The sequence below is a fragment of the Panthera leo genome, chromosome B1, assembly GCF_018350215.1.
Source record: "Panthera leo isolate Ple1 chromosome B1, P.leo_Ple1_pat1.1, whole genome shotgun sequence".
NCBI classification, from domain to species: Eukaryota; Metazoa; Chordata; class Mammalia; order Carnivora; family Felidae; genus Panthera; species Panthera leo.
Genome location: NC_056682.1, coordinates 75,688,852 through 75,708,980, shown reverse-complemented (window position 1 = coordinate 75,708,980; position 20,129 = coordinate 75,688,852). Strand labels below are relative to the sequence as shown.

The window sequence follows — 20,129 nt, the reverse complement described above, 5'->3', positions numbered from 1 at the left end:
GTGTCTTTTGTCAATATATTTAGTTTTTAACTTAAATTATTTCATATATACATTTGCATGCAATGATGATATGTTTCACTTAGTGTTTATTTTTAATAATTTTATTGTATGGTGATGTAACATTTCGATTATAATTCTCTTATTGTTGACTGAGTCAATAATATTTTTATTTTTCATTATTGAAAATATCATTGGCGTGAACATTTCTTAACATATTATTTTTGGATTGTTTCCTTAGATTCTCCCCAAAGTGAGATTAACAAGTCAAAGGGCAGGGATAATTTTATAGCTTCTGATACAGATTGCCAAACTGTTTTCCAGAAAGATGGAGCTAATTTGCCCCACCACTAACAGTGTATAAAGCATAGGATCAATTTTAGACAGTTTAGACAGTCTGAGCACACATGAGAAGTATAATTACATTTCTACCCTGAGGCCTACCTGTATAGATAGTTCTCATAAGTAAACTCAATATGTGGACTTTGAAATTATGGAACTGGGAGAAAGCGTGTTGCTGATTTATTCTTCAGAATGTGGAACCTTGAAGTTCGAGCTTTGGGGGCTCGAGAACATACGTGTTGAGGTGGAGGCCCCTTTTGGACAAGTGAGGTACTGTGGTCCCATGCTGGGAGATGTTGTCAAGGCCAGAGCAGAGGGAAAGGACAGCCAGATCCCAACATTTCTGCCAGTGAGGTAGTCAGGCCTCTGAGGAATTCTGGAGGACTTCTTAGAGGTTGGGGGAGGCTGGGGGATCTCTGGAGTCTGGCAGGGAGCGAAGGAGAGATGTCCGTCCAGTGGATGTGCTGGGGCTGAGTCATTAAGCCAGGTGCCACCTGGATAGCTGCGAACCCAAGGCCTTTCTCATTGAAAATGTCAACTCAGGGGTGTTGCAGTGATTTTTTTTCTTTGTGACAACATTATTAATTTTATAATGAAAGTTGATAGAGATTCCAGATTCTGTAGAGTTCTGTTCATTCTATGAGGATACACTTGCTTGGTCTATAAAGGCTCATTTGCCTTGTTTCTGACAGGAGAAAAACTTAGACCTTTCCTGGGGAAATACATTTTTCTCATTTCTCATGCATGCTGACATAGCATTGTACTTTTGCCAGCTTCCCCAGTGACTTGCAAAAATTCTATAACCTAAATATAGAGCGTGTAACAGCACGTTATAGAACTGGGCCAGGAGGGTACTGCAAAAGACAAACATAATCCCCATAGCATGCAGCTCAGAAAGGCAAAAAGGAACAAGTATAAATTCATTGCTAGGGTGTTAGGTTGTCTAAAAATTATTATTAGAATATGTATACATTTTAAGGGAAGTCAATTGAATGGATATTGTAGAAATTCCAAGTCATAAAGTTACATGGGAGTTGAGATAGGAAATTCTTTTAATTTCTAGGTCCTAAAGTAGAGGTAAGTACTGATGGGCAGAGAGAGGTAGGAAGCATTCAGTAGGCAGCAGTCGTAAGGGAGAAAAACACCAGGACATCGCATGACCTAATTGGGGATTTATTTATATTTTACCGTCAATAGATTTTTTTCTTTGTGGTGGTAAAACATATATAACAAAGATTGCCATCTTAGCCTTTTTAACTTTCTTATTTATTTATTTATTTATTTATTTATTTATTTATTTATAAATTTATTTTTGAGAGAGAGAAAGAGAGAGCACAAGTGGGAGAGGGTCAGAGACAGAGGGAGACACAGAATCATGAGCTGTCAGCACAGAGCCCAACGTGGGGCTCAAAGTCGTGAACCACAAGATCATGACCTGAGCTGAAGTTGGATGCTTAACTGACTGAGCCACACAGCTGCCCCTCATCTTAACCTTTTTAAAATGTGTAGTTCAATGGCCTTGGCTACCTTTACAATGTTGTGCAACTGTCTCCACTATTTCCAAAACTTTTTTTTATCACTTCAAACAGAAACTTGCTGCATTAGGGATTTACTTAGTAAATGGTCATCCCAGAACTTTTTCTGGTTTTAAAAAATGCAAAGTTAAGGGGCGCCTGGGTGGCTCAGTCGGTTAAGCGTCCGACTTCAGCTCAGGTCACGATCTCACGGTTCGTGAGTTCGAGCCCTGTGTCGAGCTCTGGGCTGATGGCTCAGAGCCTGGAGCCTGCTTCCGATTCTGTGTCTCCCTCTCTCTCTGCCCCTCCCCCATTCATGCTCTGTCTCTCTCTGTCTCAAAAATAAATAAACGTTAAAAAAAAAATTAAAAAAAAATGCAAAGTTCAAACCTTCATTTTTTTAGTTTCATCATATGCCATATGCTAGGGGTGATTGTGCTAGGTATGTATCCCTTGTTCATCAGTTTCCTTTCATCCTTACTAACCTTGCATGCTTGGTGGGAGAATGTGTCCATCCAAGTAGAGGAGGGAGGGATGTTCAGTCGAGGGCGTGCGAAGGAGCCGTGTTTTCCTGTTGGAACCTCCAAATCTATTTGTAGAACATGGGTAGTCTTACTTATTTAATGTATTTTAAAATTAAAAAGTGATATTTTTGACAGTGCAGAAAAAAAGTGAAAATTTATCATCACTTTGAACACAAAAGTGATTATTATTTTTCCATATATATTTTTCGATCTTTTTTCATGTATGTTTTTGACATAGTTGATAATGATGTATCTGACTATATATAAAGACTTCATTTTTCATCTAATATATCACTTACAATTTTTCATTTTGCTCAGTAGTATTCACAATAGGCTCATGAACACAAGTAGCTTAATTTTTTAAACTATACTACTTTCTCTGACGTTTAGGTTGCCCAAATTTGTAACGATTTTAAATGAACATCTTCAAATGTCTGCTTTCTGTAGTTTAACCACTTCATTTTATTCTTGTGAGAGAGAGAGAGAGAGACAAACACAGTGTTCATATTTATCTTGTTTTGGGCCATGGCTCCTGCATTTTCCATGAAAGATAAGGCGCAGTCAGGGGTGGTGTGTATTGTAATTATGGTAAACATGAGATGGATGACAAATGTTTGCATTGGTTACAGGTTGTGAAGATCTTAGAGAAGCACGACCCCTTGAAGAACACCCAGGCAAAATATGGATCCATCCCTCCAGATGAGGCCAGTGCCGTGCAGAATTATGTAGAACACATGCTCTTCTTGCTAATTGAAGAGCAAGCCAAGGATGCTGCGATGGGGCCGATTCTGGAATTTGTGGTCTCCGAGAACATCATGGAGAAACTCTTCCTTTGGAGCTTGCGGAGGGAATTTACTGATGAGACTAAAATCGAGCAGCTAAAGATGTACGAGATGTTGGTCACTCAGTCGCACCAGCCTCTGTTGCACCACAAGCCCATCCTGAAGCCCCTGATGATGTTGCTGAGCTCTTGTTCGGGAACAAGCACCCCTGCCGTGGAGGGGAAGCTGGTTGTCCTCCTCAATCAGCTTTGTTCGATCCTTGCCAAAGATCCATCTATTCTGGAACTCTTCTTCCACACTAGTGAGGACCAAGGGGCAGCCAACTTCCTCATCTTCTCCCTTCTGATTCCCTTCATTCACCGAGAGGGGACAGTGGGTCAGCAGGCCCGGGATGCTTTGCTTTTCATCATGTCTCTGTCTGCTGAGAACAGCATGGTGGCCAATCACATTGTGGAGAACACCTACTTTTGTCCAGTAAGTCCCTCTCGTTGGCATGCTTTCCACCCACTCCGCTTTTCCTCTCTCATGCTCATGGTAAATACTTTTTTTTATACCTTTCTTTTCAGCAAGTTGTACTTGGCACCTTCTACGGAAAGATGTTTGGAGGAAATTTTTGGAGGGAGCAATCTAAGTTGAAAAGCTATTTGGCTGAGCATTGTCAGCTCTAAATAAGCCAACAGAGGAAACTCTATGCGTTACCATTTCATGTTTCATTTCTGTTGGGTTAGGAACTATTTTAGTTTTTTACTATGAACATATCCTGAGTGATTGGTAGAACGTGCACTTTCTATATTCTTAGCTTTTCAAGTTGATCTTGCACTGTAGAATCATGGCACGCTGTGAGACTGCTCAGCTGGTTTCACAGATCAGTTTATTTCTCAGCAAGATAGTGACCAGATGATTATAGACACAAAGCACTGATTTTATTTATAAAAATAAATACGTATTTACAGTTTGAGGTAGCAAGAAATACTTCACTCTGTATAGCTTCGTGATCATCGACATGGTGACAAAGAAAGTGTGAGGTCCTTTGCAGGTGTTGGTGTAGCATAGATCCAATCGTGGTTACAGTTCCAGAAAATAATGGGAGCTGTCTGAGGCTCTTAAGATACCTTAGGGCTCTGATTAGTTTTTGGTGTTAGTGTTGTCTTTGGAAGGGGCATTTGAATGGCAGATTTATATCATCTGATTTGTCAGGGATGTTGGGCAACAGCTAATTTTATTTTCCCAACTCAGTAAACACTCCCAGTCTATTTCCATTGTCTGTTCTTTTTAAAAATTTTGTATTTTATTTTTTGAGAGAGGGACAGAGAGCGCACACATGCATAAGTGGGGGAGGGGCAGAGGGAGAGAATCCTAAGCAGACTCCACGCTCAGTGTGGGGTGGGGCACAGGACTCGATCCCATGACCAAGAGATCATGACCTGAGGGGACGCTTAACTGACTGAGCCACCCAGGTGCTCCAATTGGTTGTTCTTACAGTCACCTCATTATATTTCTTTATAAACTGTACTGTCTTAAGTATGCCTGATTCTGCTGGAATAGTAAGACCATTAATGAGTTTTATTGAAATAGGCCAGGCAAGTTGCCATAAGTAGATTAGATTCATTATTAACGAACACTATATGAGTAGTTCTTGACTGGGGGGAGGGCAGTTAGGAATGTCTGTGGGGTGTCCTTTGTTGTCATAGGGACATGAGGTGGCTGTGGAGGGAGGTCAACTGGCATTTAGTGTTCAGAGGCCAAGGATGCTTAATGTCTGGTAGTTTGTGGAACAGTCTTGCACAGTAAAGAACTGACTTGCCCAAAATGCTAATAGCAACCCTAGTGAATAATATACTGTATTTTGCTTTGAGGTTCAAAAGCAATAATCTTTTTCATGCTACTAAATTCTTATTTTTACTAATAAACCAGGATCACCTAGTATGTGGTGAATATTTTGGGGCAAACAAATGGATAAAAATTTTGAAAATTAGAACTACAGTTCAGAAATTCAGGGTACCATGTGTCTCTTCTGGGTTCTGACCAGTAGAATTAGAAATTGTAGAAAGAGTGATAGTCAGCTATGGGGAGTAAGGAGCTGATTCCCTTCCATCTGTGCCAACATATTAAATCTCCCTTCCTTACTGCCTTCAACGGTGCGGTTTCTTGTAAACTCTTTTTAAAGAATATATTATCATCGGCAAAAATGGAACTTCTTACCTGAATCTAAGCACCTTTGAAATACATTGCTGTATTACTTTTTTATTTCTTCTGGTGGCTTTAGGCAACACAAATTCATTATCTTACGGTAGTACTGGCTTACTGTAGGTTCGAAGTCCAGCAGGTGTCACTGGGCTAAAATGGAGATCTTGGCAGGGCTGTGCTCCTTTCTGGAGGCTCTCGTGGTGAGTGCACTTCCCTGCCCTATCCTGCTTCTAGAAGCCTCCCACATTCCTTGGCCTGTGGCCCCTTCCTCCACTTGTGCAGTCAGCAGTATTGTATCTCTCTGAACACCATTTTGTAGTCACGCCTCCCTCTTCTACTTTGAAGGAGCCTTGCAATTTACTTTGGGTTTACCTGGATTATCCAGGATGACCTTATTTAACCATCAGCTGATGAGCAACCTTAATTCCCCTTTGCCATGTAACCTATTACATTCACAGGTTCAGGGATTAGAAGCGGACAGTGTGGGTGTGTGGGTGTGGGTGGGCATTAGTGCCTATCACATTTGCTCTATCCAGTTCAGAGAGCTCTTGAAGAAATTTGAGCAATAACACGGTAGAATCAGAATTCTTTTAGGAGTTTAAACTGGGTAAGATAGGTGAGTTTGCTCAAGATGGGGAGATGCTGAGGAGGTCGGGAGATACATTAGGGTCTAGAAACAAGAACGATAGGGATGAGAATGGCAAGGAAGGGCTGGATATGAGCAATGCTGTGGAGGCAGAAGCTTACTAAAAATAGTTTTGTGAGGGACCTATACAGAGGTTTGGGTTTGGGCTTATTTGAATTGTTTTGGGTAGTTCTGTTAAAGAAGGAGCACAGCCATCGAAACAAATCATCAAAATATTCAGGTGGTTCTCCAGAGCAGTATGCAAAAGGCAATTAAGAAAAGATATTACCTGCAAAAGCAAACAATTCTAAGGTATCTTGAATAAATCTAACAAATCTGTGAAAAGGGTTTTACAGAGAAAATTATAAAACTTTTTTAATCAGTATAAAAGAAGACCTAAATAAATGGAAAATTGTTTAGTTTGTAGATACCGTGTAGATGACACTTTCCTGAAAATCAGTCCATGAAGTTAATGCCACTTATGATTTACAACCTTTTATTATAAAAAAGGTAAAATACAGAAAACTTGGAAGAATACCGAAATGATCACCAAATACACATGACTTACATTCAAAATTGTTAATATTTATGTTTATCATCTATGTTTTTTGTTTCTGCTGTACCATTTGAAATGAAGATAGAGACATTTGGAATTAAGTTACAGACATTAAATACTTTAGTATGAATCTCCTATAAATAAGGACACTCTCCTGCATAACCACAATGCCTCTATTATACCTAAGAAAATTATACAATAATTCCGTAATAGGATCTAATATCCAATTTCTCAGTTATGCCTTGAATGATTTTTGTAGGTTTTTTTTTTTCAAACTGGAGTCTGATACAAGGTACATCTCTGATTGTCATATCTTTTTTTTTTAATGTTTTTATTTATTTTTGAGACAGAGAGAGACAGAGCATGAGCAGGGGAGGGGAAGAGAGAGAGGGAGACACAGAATCTGAAGCAGGCTCCAGGCTCTGAGCTGTCAGCACAGAGCCGGACGCGGGGCTCGAACTCACAGACTGTGAGATCATGATCTGAGCCGAAGTTGGATGCTCAACTGACTGAGCCACCCAGACGCCCCTGTCATATCTCTTTAAGTCACTATTAATCTATAACAACCTGCCACTTTTTTCCTCAATGACAGTGACTTTTTAAGAGAAGCCATTGTCTTGTTGAATGTCCTACATACTCTGGGTTTGTTTCTTATGTAGTTTAGCTTGTCCCTATCACCTGTATGTCCCGCAAATTGGAAGTTAGGTCTAAGTGCTTGATTAAATTCAGGGTAAGTTTGTAAGAATATTTTACAGGTGATGTGATACACTTCTTATTGCATTATATCAAGAAGCATGTGTTGGGTCATCTCACTTTTGTGATGCTACACTTGATTACTTATTGGTTAAAGTGGTGATCACTTTATCTCTCCAGATAAAAGTAACATTGCCCCCTTGCAAATGTAAGGTGTAATTTATGAAGTGTTAATGTGACTTAAATCAAAATCCCAATAGGATTCTTCATGGAACATGACAAATCACTGCTAAAAGTCCTATAAATGTGTGTAAAAGACCAGGAATAACAGATGATTATGAATAATGGTAACAGTAACGTATTTGTTGAGAACTTACTGTATGGCCGATACTGTTCTTCATGCTTTACATGTATTAAATCGTCTAGTCCTCACAACTGTAAGTACTAGTATTATACCCTTTTTTATAGATGAAGAAATTGAGGCACAGTGACAGTAAGTAAATTTATAAAAGGCCTCATGGCTAGTAAGAGATGAAGTCGGGATCTGAACTGGGGCAACCTGACTCAAGGACCCTTGTGCTTAAGCAGCACTTTGTTCATTATATGAAGACTTCCTATAATGCATGAACCATAAGGAAGCGACTAGAATTAAGAACAAAAACACAGGTTTGAAGATATTTGTAATACACATAACTGTGTATGTGATTGGAACCCCAAATACACAAAAATATATGTAATGCTACAAATTAATAAGAAAACAATGAAACAGCCCATTAGAAAAAAGGGCAAAGGAGGCCTGCATGGCTCAGTTGGTTAAGTGTCTAACTCTTGATCTCAGCTCAGGTCTTGATCTGAGGGTTGTGAGTTCAAGCCTCCCATCGGGCTCCACGCCCAGTGTGGAGCAAAGGATATGAATGGACAGTTCCCAGAAGACACCCAAAGCCAATAAACATATGAAAATATTCTCATCTTCAGTAGCATCAGGGAAAATGCAGATTGAACCCACAGTGAGACACCAGATAATGCTCATCAAGTTGGCTAACTGTTTGTTGGACATCTGTTAACACCAAGTGTTGTCAAGGGTGAGAAAAAACAAGAACTCTTGAGAATATAAATTGGTACAATAATGCAGGAAAGCTGTATGGCAATATTTAATAAAATGGAATATTTGCATACTATGTGATCTTGTCTTCACTTCTAGATATCTGCCCCAGGGAAATCTGGCACATGTTTACAAGGGTACACACACAAAGATATTCAATAGAATAGTGATTTGAGGAAGAGCAAAACAAATACATTAAGGGAAAGATAAATGAATGGTTTGTTCTTTTTCAATGGAATACTACTCAGGATTCAAAATGAATGAATCACATGTATTAGCATGTAACTAGATCCACATGTGTGAACACCAGTAATCTAAAAACATGTTGAGTAGAAAAAGTAGAAAGAGGTTTCATATAGCATGTTAGTATTTACATAAAATTTACATAAGGTTTTAACTCACAAAACTTTAGTATAGACTGTTTTTTGGACACATATGTATACAGCGAAAGTACAAGACCAAGCACAGGAATAATATGTACTGAGTTCAAAATTGTGGTTATTTCTGGGGATGAAGGAAGGAGAAATGATGGTAATACGATTGGAGTAGGCTTTAGCTCTATTTGTAATGTGGTTGTTTTTTTTGTTTTTTTGGTTGTTTTTTTTTTTTGAAAAAATAAAGAGCACTCTGAATAAATTATGGCAAAATATTAAAATATGTTAAATCTTGGAGGTGTTTTTAGGTTTTGTGGTTTGTAATATTTTATACTTCAAAATGTAAACATATCACTAGAATGGAGCAGTTTTTAATGTTTAGATACCCACTTATTATGTGTTATAAGCAGAATTCACTGAGTAATTGTTGCTTTTATAAAAACGTGTTTTAAAACACTGTACAGTTCATTAAAATCGGAGGGACAACAACAGCTCCAGCTGACCTTATTTGCTAGAGTGGAACACAGAGGTCCGTTGTGCCAAGTTGCCCCTCAGGATAGATCCCATAATCTCATTTGTACCCAGTTTTCTATAATTACATCTGACAACATAATTAAAAAAAAAAAAAAGAACTCTTTATGTTGATGATAAAAGCGTACTCTGTTAGCCATCCAGCTAAGGACCACAATTGACAAAAAGCTTTCTGTAATTAGTATGATTGTCAAAGTGTGTTAGCATCAGGCTTTGGGAAGAGTAATGACTCTTTCAGGAAACTGGACCACATTTTGGAAACTTTTGTGTTGTAGTTTTTAGGAAGAGCTCGTTCCGCTGCCTCCACTGGCAAGACGTGCTCTCCCAGAAAAGGAGGAGAATGAGAAAACTCTAGGGTACAGTTTAGTACCGACAAATGATGGATGGGCAACTATATATGACCCTATCACTTTTGATTTTTTGTAACCAAATATTGATGGTTATGTCTTCGTCACTTGTTATATATTGGCCAAAGTAGAAAGCTGCATATATGTAAATCAGGAAATGCAAATTGAAGTAAGCAACCTGTAGGTACACAGCCACTGATAGAAAGTTCTTTATCTCCTATCCAAAATTTATGAGCTTTTTTATTTTGGCAAGTTGTATCAAATGGTCCCCACCAGCTGTTTTGCTGCTAGCTTCAGACTAAAGTCATCTTCTAGAAATCTTTTTCTTTTGCTAAAATTAACCAGGTACCATTAGTGTTTAAAGTTAATGATGGACCTTCCTTGAATTGTTCCACCCTCTGTGCATGTCCTCTTTCTTCACCTCCACTGGAAACACTGCTGTGTGTAAGCCACGATGCCCATCTCTGTACATGTGTATTGTCTTTAATTCTTTCACCAGTTCACTGAAGAAGCTGAACCTTAGAAACCTCTGTAAATGGCAAAGTCAGGTTTGAAACCGTGTTAGTCTGATACTAAAATCCACAGTTGCAACAGGTCCCATACTGTTCTGCTGTCAGGGAAGTGGTTTGCTTTTTATTTTATTTTGTTTTTAAAGTTTTTGAGAGAAAGAGAGTATGTGTGAGAGAGCCCTGACATGGGGCTCAAACTCACGAACTGCGAGATCATGACCTGATCGCTTAACCAACTGAGCTACCCAGGCACCCTGTTGTTTTAAACTGTTGTTATCCTTACGATTTTATATGGTGATTAGCTTTCTTTTAAGGAGACTCTTGAGAGAAGATAAATTAGAAATACTGAGTTAACACTTAATGGGCTGGGAATAAATACTATGTTTTACAATTACTTTTTTTTTGTTTGTTTTGTAGAGAGGATCATAAAAGGCTCAAATAATAGATGGGCATTTTATGTTTAGCTGTTGAATGTCTATATTTTTTTAAATTTTTACGTTAAAAATGAAATATAAAAGTAAATAGATTATGTCATTAAACTACTGGGAAAATGATCTACAAAACCTATTGTTGCCTCTCCTTTTCCCTTCTACTGTTCCCACAGCACCCCCTAAGTCCCTCTGTAGAGCATTCGTGTTTCTTGCATTTGTTAGTTTGTTGGCTGTCTTCTCCGGCTCACCCGGTCTGACTTGCTCATTCTAGTCCACACTGGAGGTGTGGATGATCTGTCCAGTCAGGTATGTTGAGTATCAGATGCTAGAAGCACTCGCTATGAATAACACATCCAACTCCACAACAGACTACAGGCCTGGAGATTGAGAATCCAAGGTCTTCATGCAGAGACACCAGCTGATGCCATGGGAGAGAGTGGGAGTCGGGCGGTGTGGGGGGGCAGGGGGGGTGCATCTGGGAGAGAAGCCCACAGTGGAGTGTGAAGGGCCCTGAGAAAAACAGGTGAACCATTTCAACATGGGAGTCGTCAAGAGTATATGTATTTCTCTGTTTTGTTTATAATGACCTTTATTGATGCATTCATTCACTCACTCAAGTGAACACCTTCAAGCCAGATAATATGTTAAAGTACTGGAAACAAACAGTAAATGAGATTGTGCATTTATCTCTTTTTCAAAATCAGGGCATTTGTTGTCCCGAAGAAGAATGTCCCCTATTTAAAGTATTTAACTCCTTGTCAACATACCCAAACAAATCATTTTAATTCCAGTTTTGAATGTGACCCGAGTGAGTTACCTGTTACAAATTTGGAACCTCTGGCAAGGGAGAACAGAGACGGAGAATTCTCCTTGAAGGGAAATCTAATCTTGATGTCACATTTTAAAAATCAATTACATTTGCTAACTCATGCTAAATTAACCGTAGTACAAAGGCTTTAATTCTGCATACTCCCGATTCCTTAACCACTTTGAGGCTTTGAAGATGAATTCATAGACAGGCCTAATTTGTCTGACTAAAAAGCTGGGAATAGCTATTCAGTATATCAATATAATTACAGCAACATTAATTTTCAAATTACATACATCACTGACAGTAATTAAAAATAACACATACCTAATATTTTACTTAAGAAAAAAAATTTTTAAGTTTATTTATTTATTTTGAGAGAGCGACAGAGAGCAAGTGGGGGAGGGGCAAAGGTGGGGGGGGGGAAAGAGAGGGAGAGAGAGAATCCCAAGCAGGCTCCACTCTGTTAGCACAGAGCCTGACATGGGACTCGAACTCACGAACTGCGAGTTCTTGACCTGAGCTGAAGTCAAGAGTCAGATGCTAACCGACTGAGCCACTCAGGTGCCCTAGTATTCACTTTTCAAAAAGAGTATTCTGAGAAGGGCATGGTTCAGATGCAAACAGAAGCCTGCCTGTGCAGAAGGACAGTGCCATGTGACAGCTGGACACAGAGGCCTACTGTGTTCTGACCTACAGAAAGTGGAGCCAGAGGATGCCTGTGCTGTCTTCTTCAGAGTGGCAGAGAAACATGGATGAAAATGTTCTGCAGAATAATGAGTATTGCATAGTCTTAAGAACAAGACTCCAAACCTTCATTGCTAAATATTTATGTCTTCCTTTCCAAGACTTTGCTCAGAGTTCAGATTCATTCACGCGACCTACACATATTTCTAGAACACTGACTGTCGGCCAGGCACTATGGAAGGCTGGTGCTGGGGAAAGAGGAGTGAATAAGTCAGACCAGATGAACTGGAGAAAATAGCCAATCATCTAATAAAGACGACCAGAAAGATGACTGTTCCACAGAGGGATGGGAGAGTGCTGTGGGAACAGGACAAGAGAAAAGGAGAGACAGCAATGAGTTGGCAGATAATTTTTCCAAGTTCAGCCTACCTGTTTCCATACTTTCTTCTGACTTTCTGTTTCTGATGCCAAGCCCTGGATTATTTTGTCATATCTCATCTGTCTGAACCTGCCTTCCCTCCTCTCTCTGGTCTTGATGGCTTGAGGTACCATCTACAAATGGATGACTCCAGATCTCCACGTCTGGTCCAGATCCCACTCCTGAGCATCAGACGCACACATCTGTCTACTAGGCTCCCCATCGGGGTGTCCCTCAAGCTCTTTTCCCTGGCCTCCAAAACCCTATAGGATCTGAACCTGCCTGGTTCTTTCTACCTTTACCTTTACATTCCAGTAATGCTGTATTTCTCTTAGTTCCTGGAAGATGCCATCTTTTCTTACTCCTATGAGCTTTCGTACATCCGCTGCTTGAAATAGTCTTCCTTCCAAGGCTCTTTTTTGGCGTAACTCCTATTTATTCCTCAGCAGCTTGAATATCAGTTCTGTTGAGAACATTTCATGCTCTCAGCCCCCCAAGTCTAGAGTAAGAGCCTTTTGTATATCCAGAGCACTATATTTTTTCTCTTACATATTTTGAGTATTTATTGCACTATTGTAATTGGCCTGTTCATCTCTTATTAGACGGTCAGATCAATGAATACTTCACTCTTTCTTTTCTGGGGCTAACTCAGGATTGAACGTTTCCTTGAGTGTTCAATCTGATTTGAATTCCTTGTAATTTTAGCATTTACCCTGGAGCAGTGCCTTCTATAGATGACCTCGTTGCACCCGTTCTGGGCCACTCCTGCCCGTTCTTTGCATGGCTGCCAGATTGGGGATCTCTAAGGTGCTGTTTAGCTGGCATCAGTTCCCAATTGGGAGGCCTCTAGTACTGTGAAATTAATAGTTTTCCTTGGTCTTATACTCTGCAAGATAAAATCAATAGGTACCCACTGTAAATGTGTTTCTTTCCTACACTTCTATCTCTATTAAAGGCATCACCAGGGTGCCTGGGTGGCCCAGTCGGTTAAGCATCTGATTCTTGATTTCAGCTCAGGTCATGATCTCATAGTGTGAGAATGAGCCTTGCTTTGGGCTCCCCGATGGGCATGGAGCCTGCTTAAGTCTCTCTGTCTCTCTCTCTCTCTCTCTCTGTCTCTCTCTCTCTCTCTCTCTCTCTCTCTCTGCCCCTCCCCTGCTCACATTCTCTCTTTGAAAAAAAAAAAAAAAAAAAAAAAAAAAAGAGGATCGCTATTTTCTTAAAGACCTAGCTGGATAACCTGACAAATTTGAGTTCTCATTCACCCTCACTGACTAAGCCCAAATGCTGAAAGTTTCATGTTAGCACTGAGAGAGGATGTAAATAAACCCTGTGACCTTTGGATTACTACTGGGTTGATAGAGGCCTACCTAGTGCACTCTCACAGCCACCTGACACATGATACTCAGCTCTATTTCCTCCTCTCTTCTCTTATTGCTGATGCTTCAGCTTAGACCCACCTTAGCTGATCATCATCACATCTCACTGGCCCATGACCTCCACTTCTTGCTATAATTTGTGGAGATCAGATTAAGGTGCTTTCTAAACTGTAAACATGTGCGTATTGGTCATGACCTTTAATACGTCTGCACGAATCTTTCTCATAAGGTTACTCATGGTTCTTACCTGTGCGATCTTCTGTCCTGGATTGCCTTAGTCTTTCTCTGGATTTGAACTCAGTGTGTTGAACTGTAATGCATTGTATATGGATCCGCCTCTCTCCCAAACACCTCGCGGGCAGACTCATGTTTTCTTCATCTCCGCATGTGTCTCCCTCCACTCCCTGTACCCCCAGCTTAGTGTATGCCTGGCACATGAGAGATAAGCAGCCTGTATTAACCGTGCATGTGTCAGCCAAATCCCTCTGGTGCTGCTGTGTCCTCGGCTGGAGTTGAACCCTTCACCTGTTGAGTCCTTCCTAGCTAGCTGATATTTTTGAATATTTGAATAGCCTCGGTGCTTAGAGTGTTGTCTATGGACAAGTGGCATTGGCATCACCAGGCAGCTATGAGTTACAAGCTAAGAACTTTGGAAAAGAGCTTATTTTTATGTCTGAACACAGGTACTTGCAACCGGGCTCAGTGGTCTCTACTCCTCCCTGCCTACAAAGCTTGAAGAGAAAGGTGAGGAATGGCACTGCCTTCTGAAGGACGACTGGCTCCTACTCCCTGCTCTCGTTCAGTTCATGAACTCCCTGGAGTTTTGTAATGCCGTCATACAGGTGGGTACTGGAGCACAGTAGAGGAGCCCTTTGTGCTGGTGCATTCAGGATACAAGCACTGCGAAGATAGTTCATCAGCATTCCTTTTTAAAATTTTAATGTTTATGGAATATTGCTGCTTTATTTTAAGCATACTGAATGTCCTTGAATGAACAAAAATGTTAGTTTATAGGTTTGGGGGAAGTTTTAATTGAGAAGAAAATAAGTAGGTTTTCTTTATCTTCCTTATAAAAAGTGTTAATTCTGTTTTGATTATCCACTTAACCATCAACAATAAGTTCAATGCTTCACTCATTAAATAGATATTTTTAGGCTTCTAAGTACACCAAATTATACTACTCTTACTTCAAGGTCTTCTTGGGAGTATACAAAGGAAAACACTTTATTTTGCTTAATGGTGCATGCTACATAAAGAATATTGTTATCCCAATTGAATTTAGAAGAAGTTAAGCATCTTCTTAGCAACACAAATTAAATCTATGCTTTGAAATTGGTCTGCTTCGGGGAAAAAACAACCACTGAACTCTAGTATATTTGGCTCCTTGATTAGATTTTTACCTTCAGATTTCTTGTTACTGCTTTCAATAAAAATCAGATTTTATATATATTTAAGGATGTAGTGGTTTTTCATAAAAAATGTTTTCTTTCTATACAATACAAATATTACCTTCATATTGGATTTATTAAGAAATCAAGTTTTCCTTATGTTGATTATAAGGTGAAAAATGTTAGTTATAATCTGTTTATCTACCAAATAAAGAAATAGCTTCTGGAAGAAAATGAAAGTAAATTACTTTAGTTCCTATCTCATTTTTATTGCTAAGTCAAAGGAAGTTTTATTTATATATAAGATAAATGGATTATATCTTCAGGGTTTTTTTTTCCCCTTTAATATTACAGTCTATCAACATTTCTTGCAGAAGTGTGTGGAAATAAAAAAGATGAAACTATTAGTTCCTTCCCAAATGTACACACAGAGAGAGATTATCAGTAATTTAAAGATCTAGCTTTACTTCCCTAGAAATTGCTTTTCACTTTATTGTTTGATTTTATTATTATTATTATTATTTTTTAAGAAGGAGAAGTAAAAGCTAACAGGCATGGTTAAAGACAGAGAAATGATATATTTCATGCTATATTTTGAAATTGAGGCCATATAGTTTTAAGATTTTTTTGTTTGGAGGTATTACTGAAAAGATTACTCATAAAAGATATTAGTAAAGTGTTATCCATGCTAAATATATTTTAAAAATCAAGCATAGGAAGAGTTGTACCTCTGGTAATGTTTTCAACTTTTGAACAGTATCTTATTTTTTATGAAAAGATTTTCTACATGCCTTCCCCTCAGTATAAATGTCAGAAAATTCATCATTAACATGAATTCTTTCTGCTAGAAAAATAAATGTATTGAATTGTCCACTCTAGTAGTTATACTCTTTTTTTTTAATTAGTCAGAAGTTGAGATGGGACATAGGTGAAGTTATGGGGCAAAAATATACTTTACAGTTTGTTAATTTTAATTTATGTGTCCTTATACATATTCAATCCACTATCTGTTTTCAAGTAGAAACTTGAAATTATCAATTATTTCAGAAGTTTATTTATTTATTTTGAGAGAGAGAGTGTGAATGGGGTGGGGGGCCAGAGAGAGAGGGAGAGAGAATCCCAAGCAGGCTCTGTGCTGTCAGTGCAGAGCCCAACATAGGACTCGATCCCATGAACCTTGAAATCATGATCTGAGCCAAAAATCAAGAGTCGGATGCTTAAGTGACTGAGCCACACAGGCACCCCTAACGTTACCAATTTTTAAATTTGAAAGTCCAAGCTGTTTCTACTGGAATAAACCATCTGAAAAAAATTACATAGTGGTTTGAAGTCTGAATTACTTTTTAACCATGGAATAAATGGCCAAAATAGGAATTTCCTTTTTTAATGTAGGATGTTCGCAGAAATGTGTGATTTTAAGAAGACCTAAAGATTAAACTCTTTATCTTTTTCATGACTACCTGTTTCTCTCTTAGGTGGCTCACCCCTTGATTCGCAATCAGCTTGTTAATTATATTTACAATGGGTTCTTGGTACCGGTCTTGGCTCCTGCGCTCCATAAGGTCAGTGACTGGCTAATGTAATCTTGTCTGTTTATGGTACAACTGGTGGAAATTGAGGAAGGTGAACAGTGTAATTGACTTGATAGTGACCTTAGCTTCATTTTTCTTCTCATTCCATTCACATTCCTCAGCAATATCAAAGATAGGTCTTTTTTAAATTTTTTTTAATTTTTAATTTTTTAATTTTTATTTTTTTTAAATATGAAATTTATTGTCAAATTGGTTTCCATACAACACCCAGTCCTCATCCCAACAGGTGCCCTCCTCAATACCCATCACCCACCCTCCCCTCCCTCCCACCCCCCATCAACCCTCAGTTTGTTCTCAGTTTTTAAGAGTCTCACTTAGCATAACACTCTCCAGTTCCACCCACAAAAGGCCTTTGCTACAAAAGGCCATATTTCATTCTTTCTCATTGCCACATAGTACTCCATTGTGTATATAAACCACAATTTCTTTATCCATTCATCAGTTGATGGACATTTAGGCTCTTTCCATAATTTGGGTATTGTTGAAAATGCTGCTATAAACATTGGGGTGCAAGTGCCCCTATGCATCAGTACTCCTGTATCCTTTGGGTAAATACCTAGCAGCGCTATTGCTGGGTCATAGGGTAGATCTATTTTTAATTTTTTGAGGAACCTCCACACTGTTTTCCAGAGAGGCTGCACCAGTTTGCATTCCCACCAACAGTGCAAGAGGGTTCCCGTTTCTCCACATCCTCTCCAGCATCTATAGTCTCCTGATTTGTTCATTTTAGCCACTCTGACTGGCGTGAGGTGATATCTGAGTGTGGTTTTGATTTGTATTTCCCTGATGAGGAGCGACGTTGAGCATCATTTCGTGTGCCTGTTGGCCATCCGGATGTCTTCTTTAGAGAAGTGTCTATTCATGTTTTCTGCCCATTTCTTCACTGGATTATTTGTTTTTTGGGTGTGGAGTGTGGTGAGCTCTTTATAGATTTTGGATACTAGCCCTTTGTCTGATATGTCATTTGCAAATATCTTTTCCCATTCCGTTGGTTGCCTTTTAGTTTTGTTGACTGTTTCCTTTGCAGTGCAGAAGCTTTTTATCTTCATGAGGTCCCGATAGTCCAGTTTTGCTTTTAATTCCCTTGCCCTTGGGGATGTGTCAAGTAAGAAATTGCTGCAGCTGAGGTCAGAGAGGTTTTTTCCTGCTTTTTCCTCTAGGGTTTTGATGGTTTCCTGCCTCACATTCAGGTCCTTTATCCATTTTGAGTTTATTTTTGTGAATGGTGTGAGAAAGTGGTCTAGTTTCATCCTTCTGCATGTTGCTGTCCAGTTCTCCCAGCACCATTTGTTAAAGAGACTGTCTTTTTTCCATTGGATATTCTTTCCTGCTTTGTCAAAGATTAGTTGGCCGTACTTTTATGGGTCTAATTCTGGGGTTTCTATTCTATTCCATTGGTCTATGTGTCTGTTTTTGTGCCAAAGACAGGTCTTAACAATGGCAACAGTTTAAGTCTGATGGAATCCAGCTGGTGTCATAGAACCCAGCATTGTGAATGTTAAGTAAGATAGTCTATGTGAGGATTAGCAAATGACTCTGACTCTTGCGTTTCCTTCAGTTCATGGGGAGTAGCTACTTGGAACTCTCCGTTAAGCTGTCCTCTGAGGCCAAGTCTATTCTAGAGAGTGAAAGCTTTACTGTGGTGGGGGAAGGGGCAGTGGTAGCACAAGTGTCATAGATTTGTCATCTCCTTAATAGAACGTAATTTTTTATTATAACAATTGTTGTGACAGCAAAAATTAAAGCGAAGCAACTTAAGGTCCCAGCAAAGATTGGCTGTCCCATTAACACCACTCTGAATTCCTTACGATGCACTCATTTCATATAATAAATCAACTGGTATCTTTTCCATTGTGAGCTGTCCGGAGACACCCATGCACCTAGAATTCTAATTACAAGGAGTTTTTCTTCACTGAGTAAAGAGACACATAGAGTATTTAGTTCATAGAATCTTTGTGGAGTTACTAGAGTTGCCAGTGCATGTGGGGAGATAAGCAAGAAACAACTTATCACATGTGTTGATGGGATGCCCAGGTTTCTACATCTGAAAGTATGTATTTCAGATGTAGTACCATTTCCATGGGCTCTCATTTTACAGAATTGAAGAATACCTTATTATGGCAGCTTTGAAGCCATGGTAATGGGGTTTCTAGTTTAGAGCAACAGGTTTGATAGAAAATGTTCCTCTTTTACCATTTAGTGCTGCACTATTTTGCAAAACAGTGTTTTTGGTCTGACTGGGACTTTTGTGCTACTTCTAGGTTCAGGAGGTCATCTTGGATGTGGTTTCAACCTCAAAATATTGATATTCCCAGATTGGTTTAGTGGTTAATGGGCACAAAGGGACCAAGTGTTCAAAATGAAATCTGTCTTGGAAAATACAGGATATATCTTTGGAAAATACAAAGCTCATGTTTGTTTCCAGGTTGTCCTTCTTTTAGTACCTTGCTGTCCTGGAGGTGGGGTGGATGTCTTGTATTGAAGGTCTCTAAGCCTCTACATGGAGACATTTTCCTCTCTGAAGGAATACAACGCTGCTATTGAAATTCTTTGGCAGTAATTGTACTCTCTCACACATTTAGACTTTCTTCCTCATTTATTCCCATGCTTTTCCTCATTGACCAGTTGATATAAAATAATTTCCCAAGTCATTATTATAATAGTGATAATTATCATGATTATTTGTTCAGGATATTTTAAATTATTATAATTATCATACCTCAATGTTACAAATATTAATGATAACTCTTTATCCATAATTGAGAATGAGATCCACCTCAGAGACTGTTACAGGGACCTCACTGGTCACTCTGTACTACTCCTTCATAGCACTTACCAGAAGTGGAATCAAATCATTAAATGTGCAATAGCTTGTTTAATGGCTGTCTCCACAGTGGTTTGCCTGCTTCTTGTGGGTAAGGTTCAGACCTGTTTTGTTCACTGGTGTATCTTCTATGCCAAGGTCAGAGCCTTGGACTCGGGAGGCTGAATAAACACTGCCCAAACGGAAGGATGTTTGTTAAGGTGCCATGCAAAGAGAATACTAATAGCACTTTATGTATATTAATTAATATTGCCCTCTATTATGCCTGTAATTAAAATATGAGGTTTTTTAAAATCATGAAGTCAGGAATACATCCTTATTGTGATAAAAAACAATACCGTCACTACTGAATAAATAAAATGCAAAGTGAAGGTTACTATATTAGATTTGAATTTCCACCCCCTAACTAAAATTCCCTAACTTTTATCCATTACAGACAGTTTCTCCCAGGGCTATTTAGAGACCAGGGAGAATATTTCCTTCCTAATTAATTTTTCTTCTTGCTTTCCAATATTTTCT

At 38.9% G+C, this 20,129-nt stretch overlaps 1 protein-coding gene across 4 annotated transcripts in view; it reads left to right on the top strand.

The window, feature by feature from the left end:
- FHIP1A (FHF complex subunit HOOK interacting protein 1A) overlaps positions 1 to 20,129 on the top strand; it is a 284,848-nt gene that overhangs the window by 203,336 nt on the left and 61,383 nt on the right. For all 4 annotated transcript variants that reach the window (XM_042935309.1, XM_042935310.1, XM_042935312.1 and 1 more), the window contains 3 exons: positions 3,007 to 3,633; positions 14,490 to 14,648; positions 16,670 to 16,756. In XM_042935309.1, the coding sequence (XP_042791243.1) occupies positions 3,007 to 3,633; positions 14,490 to 14,648; positions 16,670 to 16,756 (873 nt within the window). The remainder of the gene's footprint in view (positions 1 to 3,006; positions 3,634 to 14,489; positions 14,649 to 16,669; positions 16,757 to 20,129) is intronic.